Here is a 16,246-nt window from a genome sequence, read left to right as displayed (position 1 = left end):
GGAAGAGAGGCCTCAACACTGCCTCTGAAATAGGACGTATCCCACAGTGGGACCCTCCCTCAGTACTGCCCCTCCCACAGTGGGACCGCCCTTCAGTACTGCCCCTCCCAGTGCAGCACTCCCTCACACTGTCCCTCCCTCAGTAGCCGCGCTGATCCGATCGCTGCCCTGGGCGGTGACACCTCCTCCGGTTTCCCCCCCACTAACGACGCTAGTTCCCCGTCTTGGCAAATCTCCACCGAGGCAGGCGGTGGCTGGGAGCCGGGGCCGGAGAATGGAATCTGAGGCAGGAACATTGGAAACACTCAGCCGGTCAGGCAGCATCCGTGGAGATAGAGACAGAGCGATGGGTTCACACTGACCCCGCCACCACCGGCGCTGCCCGTCTCTCCGGCTCCTGCGGTGGTCTGAGATAAACGGAGAGACCCCTCAGCGCACTCAGTGTCACTAGTAAAATATATTACCGATTGTGACAGGCAGAACTGTACAATATTCAACAGCTGGAAATCAGAAATGAAACTAATGTTGGGATAGATCAGGTTCAAGCCCCGGCCCCGGCCCCGGATCAGGAACAGTTTGCAAAACCAAAAGCAACAAGAGACGGCAGATGCTAGAAACCTGAGATAAATACTGGAGACGGTCAGTCAGTGGAGCAGGAGGAGGAGGGACGGAGATTCCGATCCCTCACTGCCGGGCTCGGGGAGCGTTCGGAACCGGGTGTTGGGAGGGTGGGGGAGGGGGAGCGCGGGGGAGAGAAGGGGGAGGGGAGAGTGCAGGGGGAGGGGGAGTGCGGGGGGGACGGGGGAGTGTGGGGGAGGGAGGAGCAGAGGGGAGAGGAGGGGAGGGGGAGTGGGGGGGGGGAGGGAACGCTGTGAGGTACAGAACGCAGCCGGTGCCCCGAATGCTCGGCGGGTCGGGCAGCCTCTGTGGAGGGAGAACGTTAGAAACTCCCGGCGGAGCTGCTCGGCGCAGGTTGTCCCCTGTCCAGGTGGAAGCTGGAACTCTGCAGACCACCCCCCCCCGCCCACCCTGAGCCCCCCAGGGGACAGCACCACCATCTATTGAATGGACGCGCTACCACCTGCGGGACTCAGCCAATCAGAGCGGGGCTGTTCTGACGTCAGGGCTTTGCCCCGTGGAGTTTCTCTCCACAGACGCTGCCCGACCCGCCGAGTGTTCTGCAGCCCACCCGACAGTTCAGGGACGGTTCCCTCACCCCCGACCCACCCCCCTCCCAGCCGGCACCGTCTCCACCCGGTCACAGGCGCCTCTTGTTCTCCCACCGCTCCCCTGTCCCAGCTCCAGCGGGAGGTCACGGACCCGGAACGTGAAGTTTTTCTCTCTCTCTCTCCCCCCCACAGACGCTGCCCGACGCACTGGGCCCTCGGTGGAGACCGGCTGCTCGGGGGGCCGGAGACGGGGCAGTGCCCCGGGTGGGGATCAGGGAGCTGCTCCCACCGGGAGAGGCAGGGACCGGGGCGCGGAGTCAGACCCTGGTGCGGTGCAGAGAGCGGAGGCAGGGGGTTGAGGTGGGGGGGTTGGTGGGAGGGGGTGGAGGAGGGGGAGATGGAGGGTGGGAGGGGGTTGACAGAGGCGGGGGGGGGCAGCGACCAGAAGCAAGAGGTGGCCCCGGTCTCACGGAATGGTTACAGCACCCACTGAGGCCATTCGACCCAATGAGTCCGTGCTGGCTCTAGGTGAGAGCATCCCCTCTGACCCAGCTCCCCTGCAGGCACTGAGAGTTGGATCTCAGTGGTGGGTGGGGAACTTCAGGTGAGTTCTGGCTCCGTTACCAACCCCCTTCACCCTGCGCGCACCCCCCCCCCGGTCTGCGACACGTTCCCTCCGTCCACCCCTGATGGACCTCCCCTGTGCCCAGGAGACAGCGCCGCTTGTCCGCTCCACCCACAGGACTGAAGCCCCCTCATCCCTGGGATCCCTTCAGTGAAGTTCTCCAGTAACCCTCATCCCCAAACCTGCCCACAGTGCGGAGCCACAACTGCGCCCTGCCCGCTCCCTGTGGCCTCACCGGTCCCCATGAACGTCCGCTGACCTCAGCGGTTCCCGGACCCGGTCTCCAGCCCTGAGGTCAACAGTTCCCCCCCCCACAGACGCTGCCCGACCCCCTGAGTTCCCTCCAGCCTCTGCCGTCTCCGTGTCTCCAACAACCCGTCCAAGTTTATCTCCCTCTGGGACTGTTCCCCGTCTGGTGGAAATCTCGGGCTCCTGGGTGAAGGTGGAGCGAGTCCCATCCCGAGATCCAGGAATAACGCCCACACTGGGGGAGTCTGCTCGCACGGGGCCCAGACACCCACGGGAGGTGGGTTCACGCACGCACACGCACGCACACACGGGTGTAACTGTTGACATCACTGGGCTCACGATGGCTCGACCTTCCAGCAGCTGGGTTCCAGATGTGCCGGCCACCTCTGCCTGCTCTGGCCCTCCACATCTGCAGACAGCTGCTGCCAGGGGTGAGTGTGGCTGCCCTCTGATCGCTGGGCTTCTGTCCGGTCGGTGGTGTCGGGGCTGAGCCCCTCCCCTCCAGGGGGGGGGCGTCAGTGGCAGTTCTGGCAGAGGGGGTGACACCTCTGTCCGTTCACCAGGCAGCGGCACCCACCGCTGGTGTCACCCGGACCCTGTGGGGGGGGGGGGGGAGGAAGCAGAGGGTCAGGGATCACGGGGGGGTGGTTCCACTGGTCGGGGGACACGTGGGTGTGCGAGGGGCCGAGGCGGTGCTGGTTTTGTTGCTTCCCGGCCCCAGGTGCTGGCGGTCTCCCAGGCCCAGATGTTGGTGCTCCCCCAGTCCCCAGATGTTGATCCCCCCTCCCCCGGCCCCAGATGTTGGTGCGCCTCAGGCCCCAGTTGGCGCTTCCCCAGCCCCAGATGTTGACGCTCAACCCGACTAGCAGATGTTGGTCCCCAGCCCCAGACATTGGTCACTCAGGCCCCAAATGTTGGTGCTCCCTCATCTCCAGATGTTGGTGCCCACTGTCCACAAATGTTGTTGCTCCCCAAGCCCCAGATGTTGGTGCTCACCCCTGGCCCCCAGCGACATTTCTTGGTGACCCAGCAGATCTCGGTGTGGCAGATGGGGCAGCGGACCCAGTCACAGCCTCCCTTCTTCTGCACGATGATCCTGCACTGGGGACAGTGCATCGCCTCCCCGGTCTGGACCAGGGTCTGGGGAACAGAACCCTCCGTCATTCCTCGGAACCCTCTGTCATTCCTGCCCCCAGACCAGGAGACACTCGCACCAAAGCTTCCCCCACACCATCAGCCCCGCTGCCCAAACACCAGTCGTGCCCTCGGGCACTGCCACAACCACCCCCGGCATCGGATTTGGTCCCGCTCCCTCCCTGTGCCTGCGGCTTCCCTGGACAACACCAGCTCCATTTTCAAATCCTTGTCCTTGGCTTCAAGCTCTGGAGACCCAGGTTCGATCCCGACCTCCGGTGCTGTCTGCGTGGAGTTTGCACGCTCTGCCTGTGGGTTTCCCCCGGGGGCTCCGGTCTCACTGAGTCAGCGGGGGAACTGGCCCTTCGGCCCGACGAATCCCTGCTGACCATCAAACACCCATTTACACTGATCCCACACTAATCCTATTGAACTCTCCCCCACTCCCACCAACATCCCCCCCCACCCCAGATTCTACCCCTCACCCACACAACGAGGGCAATTCCCAGCGGCCAATTGAAAACCCGAGCCCCCGGGGGAAACCCACACGGTCACAGGGAGAATGTGCAAACTCCACACAGACAGCGCCGGGGGTGGGGATTGAACCCAGGTCTCTGGGGCTGGGAGGCAGCAGCACTACCCACTGCGCCACTGAATGAAGTGACCAAGGGAGACGCAGAACACTGAACAGTGCAGCACAGGAACAGGCCCTTCGGCCCACAACGTCTGTGCCGTACACGATGCCAAATTAAACTAATCCCATCTGCCCGCACGTGATCCGTACCCCTCCATCCCCTGCATAATCATCCGTCTGTGTAACAGCCTCTTAAACCCCTCTGTCGTATCTGCCTCCACCCCCACCCCTGGCAGCTCGTTCCAGGCACCCACCACTCTCTGTGTAAAAAAACTTGCCCCGCACATCTCCCTTAAACTTTCCCCCTCTCACCTTAAATGCGTGTCCTCTAGTATTTGACATTTCTACCCTGGGAAAAAGACTCTTGTCTACCCTGTCTCTGCCTCATAACCTTATAAACCTCTATCAGGTCTCCCCTCAGCCTCTGCCGCTCCAGAGAAAACAACCCAAGTCTGTCCAACCTCTCCTGATAGCTCACGCCCTCTAATCCAGGCAGCATCCTGGTGACCCTCTCCTGCACCCTCTCCGAAGCCCCTGCACCCCTCCTGTAACGGGGGCGACCAGCACTGCACACAGTGCTCCAAGTGTAGCAGTCTTATAAAACTGCAACGTGACTTGCTGACTGTCACTCCCCTTCACTGCTGGGTCCCAGACTGAGAGCCTGCCATCTCTGGGTCCCGCTCCCACCCTCCCTGGATCCCTGGCCCCTCCCTCGCTGTGCCCGGGCCGTGGGAGGGGCCGTCGGCCAGACCGTACCTTCAGCATCTCCTTTGTCTGCCGAGCGGCAGAGTCGTTGAGGGCTCGGTTCCCCAGGTCGTCCTGGTACTGCCTGCAGTTCATTCCCTCGTGGATCGCCTGTGGGGAGGTGAGAGGAGCGGACACAGTGAGCCGGCCACACCCACTGGGAACACGACGTCAGGGGTTGACGGCTGTGGGGAAGTCTGGATCACGTCCCGTAGATGGGACACGAGGATGGGGCCAACGTTGTGAGCCCACTGTGCCCCGTTCGATGACCTGTTCCCAGTGCCGAGGAGGGGGAATTGCCTTGTTATTCCCCAGCTGTTTTAGAACACAGAACAATACAGCACAGCACAGGCCCTTCGGCCCACAATGTTGTGCTGACATTTTATCCTGCTCTAAGATCTATCTAACCCTTCCCTCCCACATAGCCCCCCATTTCTCTGTCATTCATGTGTCTATCTAAGAGTCTCTTAAATGTCCCCAATGTATCTGCCCCCACAACCTCTGCCGGCAGTGCGTTCCACACACCCACCACTCTCTGTGTAAAAAACTTACCCCTGACATCCCCCTTATACCTTCCCCCAATCACCGTAAAATTATGTCCCCTCGTGTTAGCCATTGTCGCCCTGGGAAAAAGTCTCTGACTGTCCACTCGATCTATGCCTCTTATCATCTTGTACACCTCTATCAAGTCACCTCTCAACCTCCTTCACTCCAAAGAGTTTTGCAGCTGTTTCAGGATGTGGGATGTGCTTTGGAAGTGCAACAGTTCCAGAGGGGAATGTGAACCTTGCCGGTCTGTTTTGAGGAGGGGTTGGACGAAGCCGGGAGCCCAGCCCACCCACAGCTGCACTGCCCCTGGATCCTCTGATCCAGGCTGCATTCCCAGTCTGGATTTAACAGACAGAAAGCACACTATCTCCCTGCACCCAATCAGAGAGCTGTAGACACAGTTCAGCACATCACGGAAACCAGCCTCCCCTCCATGGACTCTGTCTACACCTCTCACTGCCTCAGTAAAGCAGCCAACATAATCAAAGACCCCACCCACCCCGGACATTCTCTCTTCTCCCCCTTCCCATCGGGCAGAAGACTCAGAGTCACAGAGTTGATACAGATCGGATACAGGTCCTTCGGCCCAACCAGTCCATGCCGACCATGGTGCCCACCCAGCTGGTCCCAATTTCCCTCGAAGCCCTGGCCCTCCATGTACCTGTCCAAGTGCTTCTTAAATGATATTGTTGTACCTGCCTCACCCACTTCCTCTGGCAGCTCGTTCCACACACTCACCACCCTCTGCGTGAAAAAGTTACCCCTCAGGTCCCCTCTAAACCTTTCCCCTCACCCTAAACCTGTGCGCCCTGGTTTTGGACTCCCCTACCCTGGAGAAAAGACTGTTACCGTCCACTTTATCTGTGCCTCTCATAATTTTAAACACTTCAAAATATGTATTTGTAAGATACAAAAGCCTGGGAACGTGTACCACCAGGCTCAGGGACAGCTTCTCTCCTGCTGTTATCAGACTCTTGAATGGACCTCTTATATGCTAAGGATGGACTCCTGACCTCCCAATCTACCTCCTTGTGGTCCTTGCACCTTATTATCTGCCTGTGCTGCACTTTCTCTGTAACTGTTACAGGTGTTCTGTTTTCCCTCTGTACTGCCTCAATGTACCTCTGTACGGAACGATGTGTCTGGATGGCGTGTAGACAGAGGCTTCTCACTGTGTCTCGGTACGTGACAATAATAAACCAATTCCAACTGAATCACACTCTCCCCACACCCACTGATTCCCACCCATCACAGGGCGTACTGTGAAAGTGCAGAAATTCCTTTCCTGTCCTTTGACAGTGTGACCCTCCCTCAGTACCGGCCCTTTTTAATAATAAACGTTTATTCACTAAAAGCACTACAAAAGACAACCGGTGTCAATACACCACATCTGATACAGAAAAGAAGAAACTACACAACGACATACTATGGTAGAGAATGCAAACTAATACTAACGAAACACACGCGACGCTACACCCGTCAACGTGACACTTCAAATAAGAATCGCGTCCGTACCGTCCGCGACACACGCGATCCCCTGAGGGGCCCACCGAGCGCGGAACTCGGCTAGGGTGCCCGCGGAAACCGCGTGCTCCTCTAGACGCACCCGCGCGCGCACGTAAGCGCGGAAGACGGGCAGGCAGGCTGACCTGCCGGGACCCTCGGCTGCCTGCCGCCGCGTTCCGTGGATGGCCAGCGTGGCCAGGCCCAGCAGGGGACCCACCAGGAGATCCGCCGTGCGCCCCTCCCCGCGCCGCACCGGGTGCCCGTAAACCAACAGCGTCGGGCTGAAGTGCAACCAGAACTTCAGCAGCAGCCCCCGCAGATACTTGAAGAGGGGCTGCAACCTCTCGCACTCCGCGTACGCGTGGTACACTGTCTCCTCCCGGCCGCAGAAGTGACAGGCGGCCGGAGTGTCGGTGAACCAGCTCAAGAATCGGTTGCACGGCACCGCCCGGTGCAACACCCTCCACCCCAGGTCCCCGATGTACAGCGGGAGGACTCCCGCGTAGAGACACCCCCACCGGGGACCGCCCTCGCCGCCCGCCGGTAGACCAGGGCGAGGAAGTGAAAGGTGTGCAGGAGCAGCCCGTACAAGAACCGCCTCGGAACGGCACCGTCGGCGTGTCCGCCAGGCGGCTCAGGTTGTGCCTCGCCGCCTCCCGCAAGAGACGCCGGGCCCTGGGCCTGACCAGCAACTCCGGCGGGGCCAGGGCCGGCGTGGCCGGGACCCGCCCGGCACCTCCCTCGGCGCCCACCGCAACCGGAAGGGGAGTGGCCGCGCGCTCGCTGCACGACACCGCGCCCCACACTCGCATCAGATCCCGGTAGAAGCCGGGCAGCCCCCGCAGAGCGGCTCGGCCGCCGCCCGCTGCCGGGAGACGCGCCCCCTCCCGGAGGCAGTGTCCCCGGCGGAGGAAGTAGGTGGCCAGCGCGTGCCACCGCGGGGGCTGCTCCGTGTACAGGTATCTCTGCAGCGCCCGGAGGCGGAGGGCCGCCAGCTGGGTGCGCCCGCACACCAGCGACTGACCCCCCTCCGCCGACGGCAGACTCAGGACCGCCGCGGAGACCCAGTGCCTCCGGCCGCCCCAGAAGAAGTCCGTCAACCTCCTCTGGGTGGTGGCTACGAAGACGTCGGGCGGCACCAGCGTGGCCAGCCGGTACCACAGCATGGAGGCCACCAGCTGGTTGATGACCAGCGCCCTGCCCCGGTATGAGATCGCCCGGAGCAGACCCGACCAGCGCGCCCCTCCCTCAGTGTGACCCTCCCTCAGTACTACCCCTCCCACAGTGTGACCCGCCCTTCCCGCAGTGCGACCCTCCCTCCCCGCCCCTCCTGCAGTGCGACCCTCCCTCCCCGGCCCTCTCACCTTGCACAGCAGACAGTTGAGTTTTCTGCAGGAGGGGCAGTGGAACTCGTTGACCGTGTCCTCGTAGATGCACCAGCCCTTGCAGTCCGGCGTCCTGCAGTGGAAGCTGTCGCTGTTGCTCTCTGCCGCCGTCACACTGCGTTCCAGGAACTTGCTGTACTCCTCCAGCGAGGCCAGCTGGGGGTGCAGAGCGGACAGCGTGGAATTATTACCCTGCCCCTGTGTCCCACTGGTACCAGAGGCCTCATCTCCCCACCCCACATCGACATCCCCCCAACCTCCTCTTCAATCCCTCCCCCTCCGTACCCAATCCACATTAATCACGCCAGCAGTGCCTTCACCCACCTGCTACCTGGGTTAAAACTCAGGCATGAGCTGTCGGCACGGACAGGTTGGGCGGAAGGGCCTGTTTCCGTGCTGTCAGACTATCACACAGGGCAATGACCGTCAGGGCACTGAGTGCAGGAGTCGGGACATCGTACAAGACATTGGTGAGGCTGCACCTGGACTATTGTACAGCTTTGGCCACCCTGCTATTGGGAAGACGTCATTAAACTGGAGAGAGTGCAGAGAAGGTTTACGAGGATGTTGCCAGGACTCGAGGACCTGAGTTACAGGGAGAGGGTGGCCATGCTAGGACTTTATTCACTAGCGTGTAGGAAACTGAGGGGTGACCATTTGGAGGTGTATAAAATCATGAGGGGCATAGACAGGGTGAATGCGCACAGTCTGTTTCCCAGGAAAGGGGATCTAAAAACCAGAGGGCACAGGCTTAAGGTGAGAGGGGAGAGATTTAATAGGAACCTGAGGGGCAATGTTTTCACCCAGAGGGTGGTCCGTATGCAGAACAAGCTGCCAGAGGCAGTGGGTGAGGCAGGTACATTAACAACATTTAAAAGGTACTTGGACAGGTCCATGGATAGGAAAGGTTTAGAGGGATATGGGCCAAACACAGGCAAATGGGACTAGCTCGGTGGGCACCGTGGTCAGCATGGACCAGTTGGGCCAAAGGACCTGTTCCTGTGCTGTGTGACTGTGACTCTAAAGGTGCACAGGATGCTCGTTAAAGTACTTTTGATTTCTGATACCTCATATCTGGTTAATGGTTGATACTAATGGTGACTAGGTGTCTCCCCACAAGCTGTTTGTTGACGTTTGAAGTTGGGGGATTTAGCCCAAGGAAAGGTGGCACTAATGTCTTGATGCACACAGTCCACGGGCTCAGCAACACGGTGCAGTCCCGTGAGCAGACACAGATCAGAACGCAGGGTGTTTACTGGGTGCTGCTGACATTAAAGGCCAGCAGACAGGTGTAGCAAGTGGTGCATTGGCCGTCGTTACCAGAGGGTCTGAGTACAGGAGGAAGGAAGTCCCACCGCAGCTGTACAGGGCTTCGGTGAGACCGCACCGGGGGTGCCGTGGACAGTGCTGGTCCATGCTGACCTCCTTGCCCAGCCACACTGATCCCATTGCACTGTACTGCTGCTGCAAAACTACACATCTCACATCATTCCCCAAGCACAGATGGACTTGCCACAGGGGGAGCGCGGTGAGGACTGACCGGACCGGTCCCAGAGACGGTGGGTTTGCTGTACGAGGAAACACTGAGTCAACTGGGACTGCATTTAAGAGACATTTAGACAGACATTTAAACAGGCTTTGGTCCTAATGTGGGCAAATCCGAATCAGGTTTACCATCACTGACTTAAATGATGTGAGATGTGTAGTTTTGCGGCAGCAGTGCAGTGCAATGGGATCAGTGTGGCTGGGCAAGGAGGTCAGCATGGACTAGGTGGCCCGAAGGGCTTGTTTCCGTGCTACACGACTCTGTGACGCCTGACCAAAGGCTCCGGAAGTCACTCACCGCTCGGACCTCGCGCTCCTGCAGTTTGCTGTCACATGCGTAACTGTTGTCCCGGTAGGGACAGGCCACCTGAGGGTCAACGCAACTCCGGATCAGCTGCTTCAGGCACTCCCTGCAGACAACAGACACACACAACAATCAGCACTCGCACAACACTCCACAGCCGCCCCCAGCTCATTCTTTCACCCAGTGACGGAGATCGCAAGAGCTCGGCTCGCTGGCCTTCATCAGTCAGCGCACTGAGTGTAGAGGCTGGGGTGTTACACTGCAGTTGTACAGACGTTGGTGAGGCTGCATTGGGAATATTGTGTTCAGTTATGGTCACCCTGTTATGGGAAAGATGCCATTAAGCTGGAAAGAGTGTGGAGGAGATTTACGAGGATGTTGCCGGGTCTTGAGGGACTGAGTTATGGAGAGAGGTTGGGCAGGTTAGGACTTAGTTCACTGGAGTGTTGGAGAATGAGGGGTGATCTTACAGAGGTGTATGAATCATGAGGGGCACCGACAGGGTGAATGCAGACAGTCTCTTTCCCAGGACTGGGGAATGAAGAACTAGAGGGCACAGGTTTAAGGTGAGAGGGGAGAGATTTAATAGGAACAAGAGGGGCAACGCTTTCACCCAGAGGGTGGTGGGTATATGGAACGAGCTGACAGAGGAAGGGTTGAGGCAGGTACATTAACAACGTTTACAAGACACTTGGACAGGAACATGGATAGGAAAGGTTTCCAGGGATATGGGACAAACATGAGCAAATGGGACTGGCTTAGATGGGAATTGTGGTCAGCATGGAGCAGTTGGGCCAAAGGGCCTGTTTCCGTGCTGCGTGACTCTGTGACTGAGGAAACAGGAGCAGGAGAGGCCATCCAGCCCATTCACCTGCTCCCATTCACTGAGATCACGGCTGATCTTCTACCTCAGTCCCACCTTGCTGCACCAACCACCCCTCAACCCCCGTGTCCAAAACCCCGTCGATCTCTGTCCTCAGCGTCCCCAGTGACAGACCCTGCTCTGCTCTCTGGGAGAGAGAAGGTCCCGTACCCCCAGACACACACCATACCCCCAGACACACACCTCGTACCCCCAGACACAGACCCCGTACCCCCAGACACACACCCCATAACCCCACACACACCATACCCCCAGACACACACCTCGTACCCCCAGACACCCTGTACCCCCAGACACAGACCTTGGACCCCCACAGACCCCATACCCCAGACACACACACCCCGTACCCCCAAACACACACCTCGTACCCCCAGACACCCTGTACCCCCAGACACAGACCCCGGACCCCCACAGACCCCATAGCCCCAGACACACACCCCCCGTACCTCCAGACACAGACCCCGTACCCCCACAGACCCCGTACCCCCACACACCCCGTAACCCCCCAGACTCCGTACCCCCGCACACAGACCCCGTACCCCCACAGAACCCGTACCCCCGGACAGTTGCCATACCCCCACAGACCCCATATCCCCACAGAACCTGTACCCCCGGACAGTTGCCATACCCCCACAGACCCTGGACCCCTGGACACAGATGCCGTACCCCCACTGACCCCGTACCCCCACACACACCCCGTACCCCCAGCCGATGACGGTTTGAGAGGAACATTATCAGAGGAAGGTTTAGGTGTGAGGGATGCGCCTCACCTGCAGAAGGAGTGCAGGCAGTCCCGTAGCACCACGCCCTCGTCCGGCCCCACGCTGCTCAGACAGATGGGGCAGTCCAGGGACTCGCGGTTGGTCACCAGGTGCTGCCCGTCAAGCTGCAGCAAGTGCTGGTAATTCCGGAGTCGCTCTTCCTCCAGCTCCTGTCCGGCAGAGGGAAGGAACAGAGCAACACATTCACTGGATGAGTGTCCACTGGCTCACTGTCTAACCACGGACACTGGCTGAGTGTCCACTGGCTCACCCTCCAACCACTGTCACTGGCTGAGCATTCACTGGATCACCATCTAATCTGTCACTGGCTAAGTGTCCACTGGCTTACCGTTCAACCACAGTCACTGGCTGTGACAACTGGCTCTGCCCAACCACTGTCACTGGCTGTGTCCACTGGCTCACTGTCTAACCACAGTCATTGGCTGAGTGTCCACTGTATCACTGTTCAACCACAGTCACTGGCTGTAGTGTCCAGTGACTCAGCATCCAATGGGTGTCACTGGCTCAGTGTCTAACCACTGTCACTGGCTGCAGTGCCCACTGAATCAGCATCTAACTATACACACCAACTGCCACTGACTCATCACCTAACTAGTCACTGGCTGCCACTCTCTGGTGAGGGGGAAAGATTTAAAGGGGACCTGAGGTGCACACACTGAGGGTGGTGGGTATATGGAACGAGCTGCCAGAGGCAGTGGGTGAGGCAGGTACAGTTACAACATTTAAAAGACACTTGGAAGGGTACACGGTGAGGAAAGGTTTAGAGGGATATTGACCAAACGCGAGCAATGGGACGGGTTTGGACGGACAGCTTGGTCGGCACGGACCAGTTTGGCCGCAGGGCTGTCACCGTGCTGTGTGACCATGACTCTCACTGACTCACCGGTCACTGCCCACCAGCTCACTACCTCACCCCACCGACCTTCACCGTCAGCTCCAGAGGGTGCTGCCACCCGCCTGGGGCAGTGGACTGGAGAGGCAGGCTGGTCAGGGATTGAACGGGACGATGTTCCTCGTCCATCCAACAGTCGGCACCCGTTCCCTCCTGTATTCGTGCCACTCAACCACTTCCCTCAGCAGATGTGCCCACGTCCTCACCACTCTGCATTAAGGAACTGGGGTTGTCGGTGATCCTCTCTGAAACTTTAGATCCTGGTCTTCCCACGTCTAACCCACATGGACTGATCAGTATGTTTGCTGATGACACAAAAGTTGGTGGTGAGTATACGGAACGAGCTGCCAGAGGAAGTGGGTGAGGCAGGTACATTAACAACATTTAAAAGACACTTGGACAGGTCCACAGATAGGGCAGGTTTAGAGGGATATGGGCCAAATGCAGGTAAATGGGACTGGCTTAGATGGGAGTCTTGATTGGTATGGACCATTTGGGCCGAAGGGCCTGTTTCCGTGCTCTGACCCTGTGACTGAGAATCAGCTATCGGACAGAACGCAGAGAGCGGGAACCAGTGGGTCCTTCTCCGGCCCTGAGGCCGTGACTGGTGGGGACCACGGGGTCAGTACCTGGTCCCAGCTGTTCACAGCCCCGATCAGTAACCTGGCGAGGGGACTAAATGTTCACTCCCCAAGTTTCCTGTCGTAACTAAACCCTGAGGGACTGTGAGGAGGGACGGGGGTGTAGGGAGGCTTCAAGGGGATGTGGAAGGGCTGAGTGGATGGGTGAGGATGTGGCAGATGTGGTATAAAGTGGGAACTGCAAGGCCACCCACAGATGCCCAAAACAGAAAAGCATAGTTCAAATGTGAGCGATCGAGTAGTGTTGGTGTCTGAGAGACCTGGATATCCTTGTATACAGGTCACTGAAGGCCACCATGTTCTGGTGAAAGATCTTCCACCCAAAACGTTAACTCACTTCTCTCTTCATAGATGCTGCTCGACTGGCTGAGTTCCTCCAGCAATTCTGTTCTTGACGAGGAGGGAATGTGGTTCATTGGCCTTTGTTACAAGAGGGTTTGAGTACAGAAGTCTCACTGCAGTGGTACAGGGCCTTGGTGAGACCACACCACGGACAGTGCTGGTCTCCTTCCCCAAGCACGGACAGACTTGCCACAGAGGGAGTGTGGTGAGGATTTACTGGACCAGTCCCAGGGACGGTGGGTTTGACGCACGAGGAGAGATTTAACAGACTATTCTTAAGAGTTTAGGAGAATGAGAGATCTTATCAAAACTTAAGAGTTTTCAAAAGGCTTGACAGACTAGGTTGAGGGAGGTTGATTCCCCAGTGTTGATGTCTAGGATCGGGGTCACAGTCAGAGAATGAATCGGCTGTTTGGGCTGAAAGGACAAACTTCTTCAGCTTTGGTGTTCTCTGACACAGATGGTTGTAGAAGATCAGTCATGAAATTATTTCAAAACAGAGACACACCTAACCCTAATGCATTAGTGCCCAGGGCACTAGACAGATCCAGTGCTATGGGATAGTGCTGGAAAAGGCAAGGTGGTAGATCCGCCATGGACAATGAATGATGCAGCAGAGGAACAAAGGACCACAGATGCTGGAATCTACACGAAAAACACGATGATACTGGAGTAACTCAGCAGGCCAGGAGAAGAGCTGCCAGCTTTTCTCCACGGATGCTGCCTGGCCTGCTGAGTTCCTCCAGCATCATCGCATTTTTCAAATGATGGAGCGGGCTCTGCTCTGCTCCTAAACCTATTTCTTACATTCTTCCCTTAACTGAATCTATAGATATCAACCTGTATCCAGTGCTTTTCATGGAACTTCACTCAGGCCAGACACATGGATTGGCATTGTTCCACTGAAAGCACGTACCACCAGGCTCAGGGACAGCTTCTATCCTACTGCTATAAGACTATTGAACGGTACCCTAGTACACTAAGATGGACTCTTGACCTCACAATCTACCTCGTTATGATTCTGCCTGCACTGCACTTTCTCTGTAGCTGTGACACTTTATTCTGCATTCTGTTATTGTTTTCCCTTGTACTACCTCAATGCACTGACGTGATGAAATGATCTGTATGGACGCCATGCAAAACAATGATTTTCACTGTACCTCTGTACATGTGACAATAATAAACCGATTCACTAATCTGAAGGTTAGGGGGGACAAAATGTCCCACAAATGTTTCAGGAAATCTGTACAACATTATAAACCACCCATAGCTTAATACCAGACTGACAGAACCAGAAGGTGACAGAAAATATACACACATAGGGTTGTGCTCCTTAAATCATGGAATATTGAAAGTTCAAAGCTGCTCACAATGTTGAGCTTTCTCGAGGAATTAATGAAGGAGAAAGTTTCCCCAGGGCACAGAATTAAGGAGAATCAGGGGTGGCATTGGGGAAGACTTTTGGTTTCTGCACTGCGCTGGTGATCAGCTGGATCACACTGCCCAGGAGGAGCAGGAGCCTCTCCACAAATATTAATCCAATTCTCATTTGAAAAATACAATGTTCAGGGCTGTAGGGAAAGAGCAACGGACTTGGGCAAGTTGGACAGGTACACGGATATGGGCCAAATGCAGGCAAATGGGACTGGCTCAGATGGACATGGACCAGTTGGGCTGAAGGGCCTGTTGCTCATGCTGTGTCACTGTATAACTTGGGCTACAACTGAAGACCTCTCAACCAGTTTCCTCACTTGTGTTAAATCCATGAATCCCAAGCACAGACTAGGAGAGCGACGGGATTCGGGCAGAACCAAAACTACAAACTCAAATCAAATGACCAACAACTATAATCCATAGAGTGTTTTGACTTTAATTTGTTTGTAAAAAGAAACAACAAAATAGACATTTTAGGTTAAGCTTTCAAATCCTATAACTTTACATTCTGGGAGTAATCCCCACCCATCTTTAAAATATACAGGCTGTGTGCTGGCCAGTTTTTGTTTCAAAAGGTTCACAGCAGAGTCTGGGTCATCCATCCCGCCCTCCGTGCCGGGGCTGGTACACCGGCCGGGTCCCGGGTCCCGGCTGGGAAGTGGGGCCAGGGCGGCTTCAGCGTCTCGGTACCAGTGCAAGCTGCAAACTTCCTCCCGACTCCCGGCACAGGGTCCAACGGACAGGCGAGGGGAGCCCAGGTCAGTCGGAGGACGGCACCCTGTCAGTCTCTGCTGGGGTCAGTCTGAGCTGGTCTAAAGTGGGCAACCATTCTTCCATCCTTCCCATCTCCTGTTGATTCAAACAAAAAGCAAGAGGAGAATGAATGAATGAATGAATGGCAGGGCCCTGGGGAGTGTTGCAGAACAGAGGGACTGAGGGCTGCAGGTACTTGGTTCCCTGGAAGTGGAGACACAGCGAGAGAGGGTGGTGGGGAAGGCGTCTGGCACACTGGCCTTCATCGGTCGGGGCATTCAGTACAGGAGTCGGGACATCACGTTACAGCTGTAGAAGATGTCAGTGAACACACCTGGAGTATTGTGTGTACAGTTCTGGTCGCCCAGCTATAGGAAGGGTGTCATTAAGCTGGAGAGGGTGTCAAAAAAAAATTTACAAGGATGTTGCTGGGACTGCAGGGCTTGACTTACAAGGAGAGGCTGGACAGGCCGGGACTGTAGGTTTATGAGGGGGAATAGACAAGGTGACTGCTCACATTGGTTTTTCCCCAGATTGAGGAGTCTGAGGTCAGGCTGCACGGGTTTAGGGTGAGAGGGGAAAGGTTTAAAGGGGACCTGAGGGGCAACTTCTTCACACAGAGGGTGGTGGGTGTGTGGAACGAGCTGCCAGCGGAAGTGGTCGAGGCAGGGACGG

At 57.2% G+C, this 16,246-nt stretch overlaps 1 protein-coding gene across 1 annotated transcript in view; it reads right to left on the bottom strand.

Annotated features, from left to right (window-relative positions):
• Window positions 1-190: 190 nt before the first annotated feature.
• LOC127570252 (ranBP-type and C3HC4-type zinc finger-containing protein 1-like) overlaps window positions 191-16,246 on the bottom strand; it is a 44,869-nt gene continuing 28,813 nt past the window's right edge. The window contains 6 exon segments of the mRNA XM_052015594.1: window positions 191-2,639; window positions 3,040-3,183; window positions 4,568-4,666; window positions 7,975-8,151; window positions 9,839-9,950; window positions 11,498-11,658. Coding sequence (XP_051871554.1) covers window positions 2,559-2,639; window positions 3,040-3,183; window positions 4,568-4,666; window positions 7,975-8,151; window positions 9,839-9,950; window positions 11,498-11,658 — 774 coding nt within the window. The 3' untranslated portion in view covers window positions 191-2,558.

This window comes from Pristis pectinata, chromosome 5, assembly GCF_009764475.1.
Source record: "Pristis pectinata isolate sPriPec2 chromosome 5, sPriPec2.1.pri, whole genome shotgun sequence".
Lineage (NCBI taxonomy): Eukaryota > Metazoa > Chordata > Chondrichthyes > Rhinopristiformes > Pristidae > Pristis > Pristis pectinata.
The sequence above is the reverse complement of the archived record's forward strand: the minus strand, read 5'-3'. Positions and strand labels throughout refer to the sequence as shown.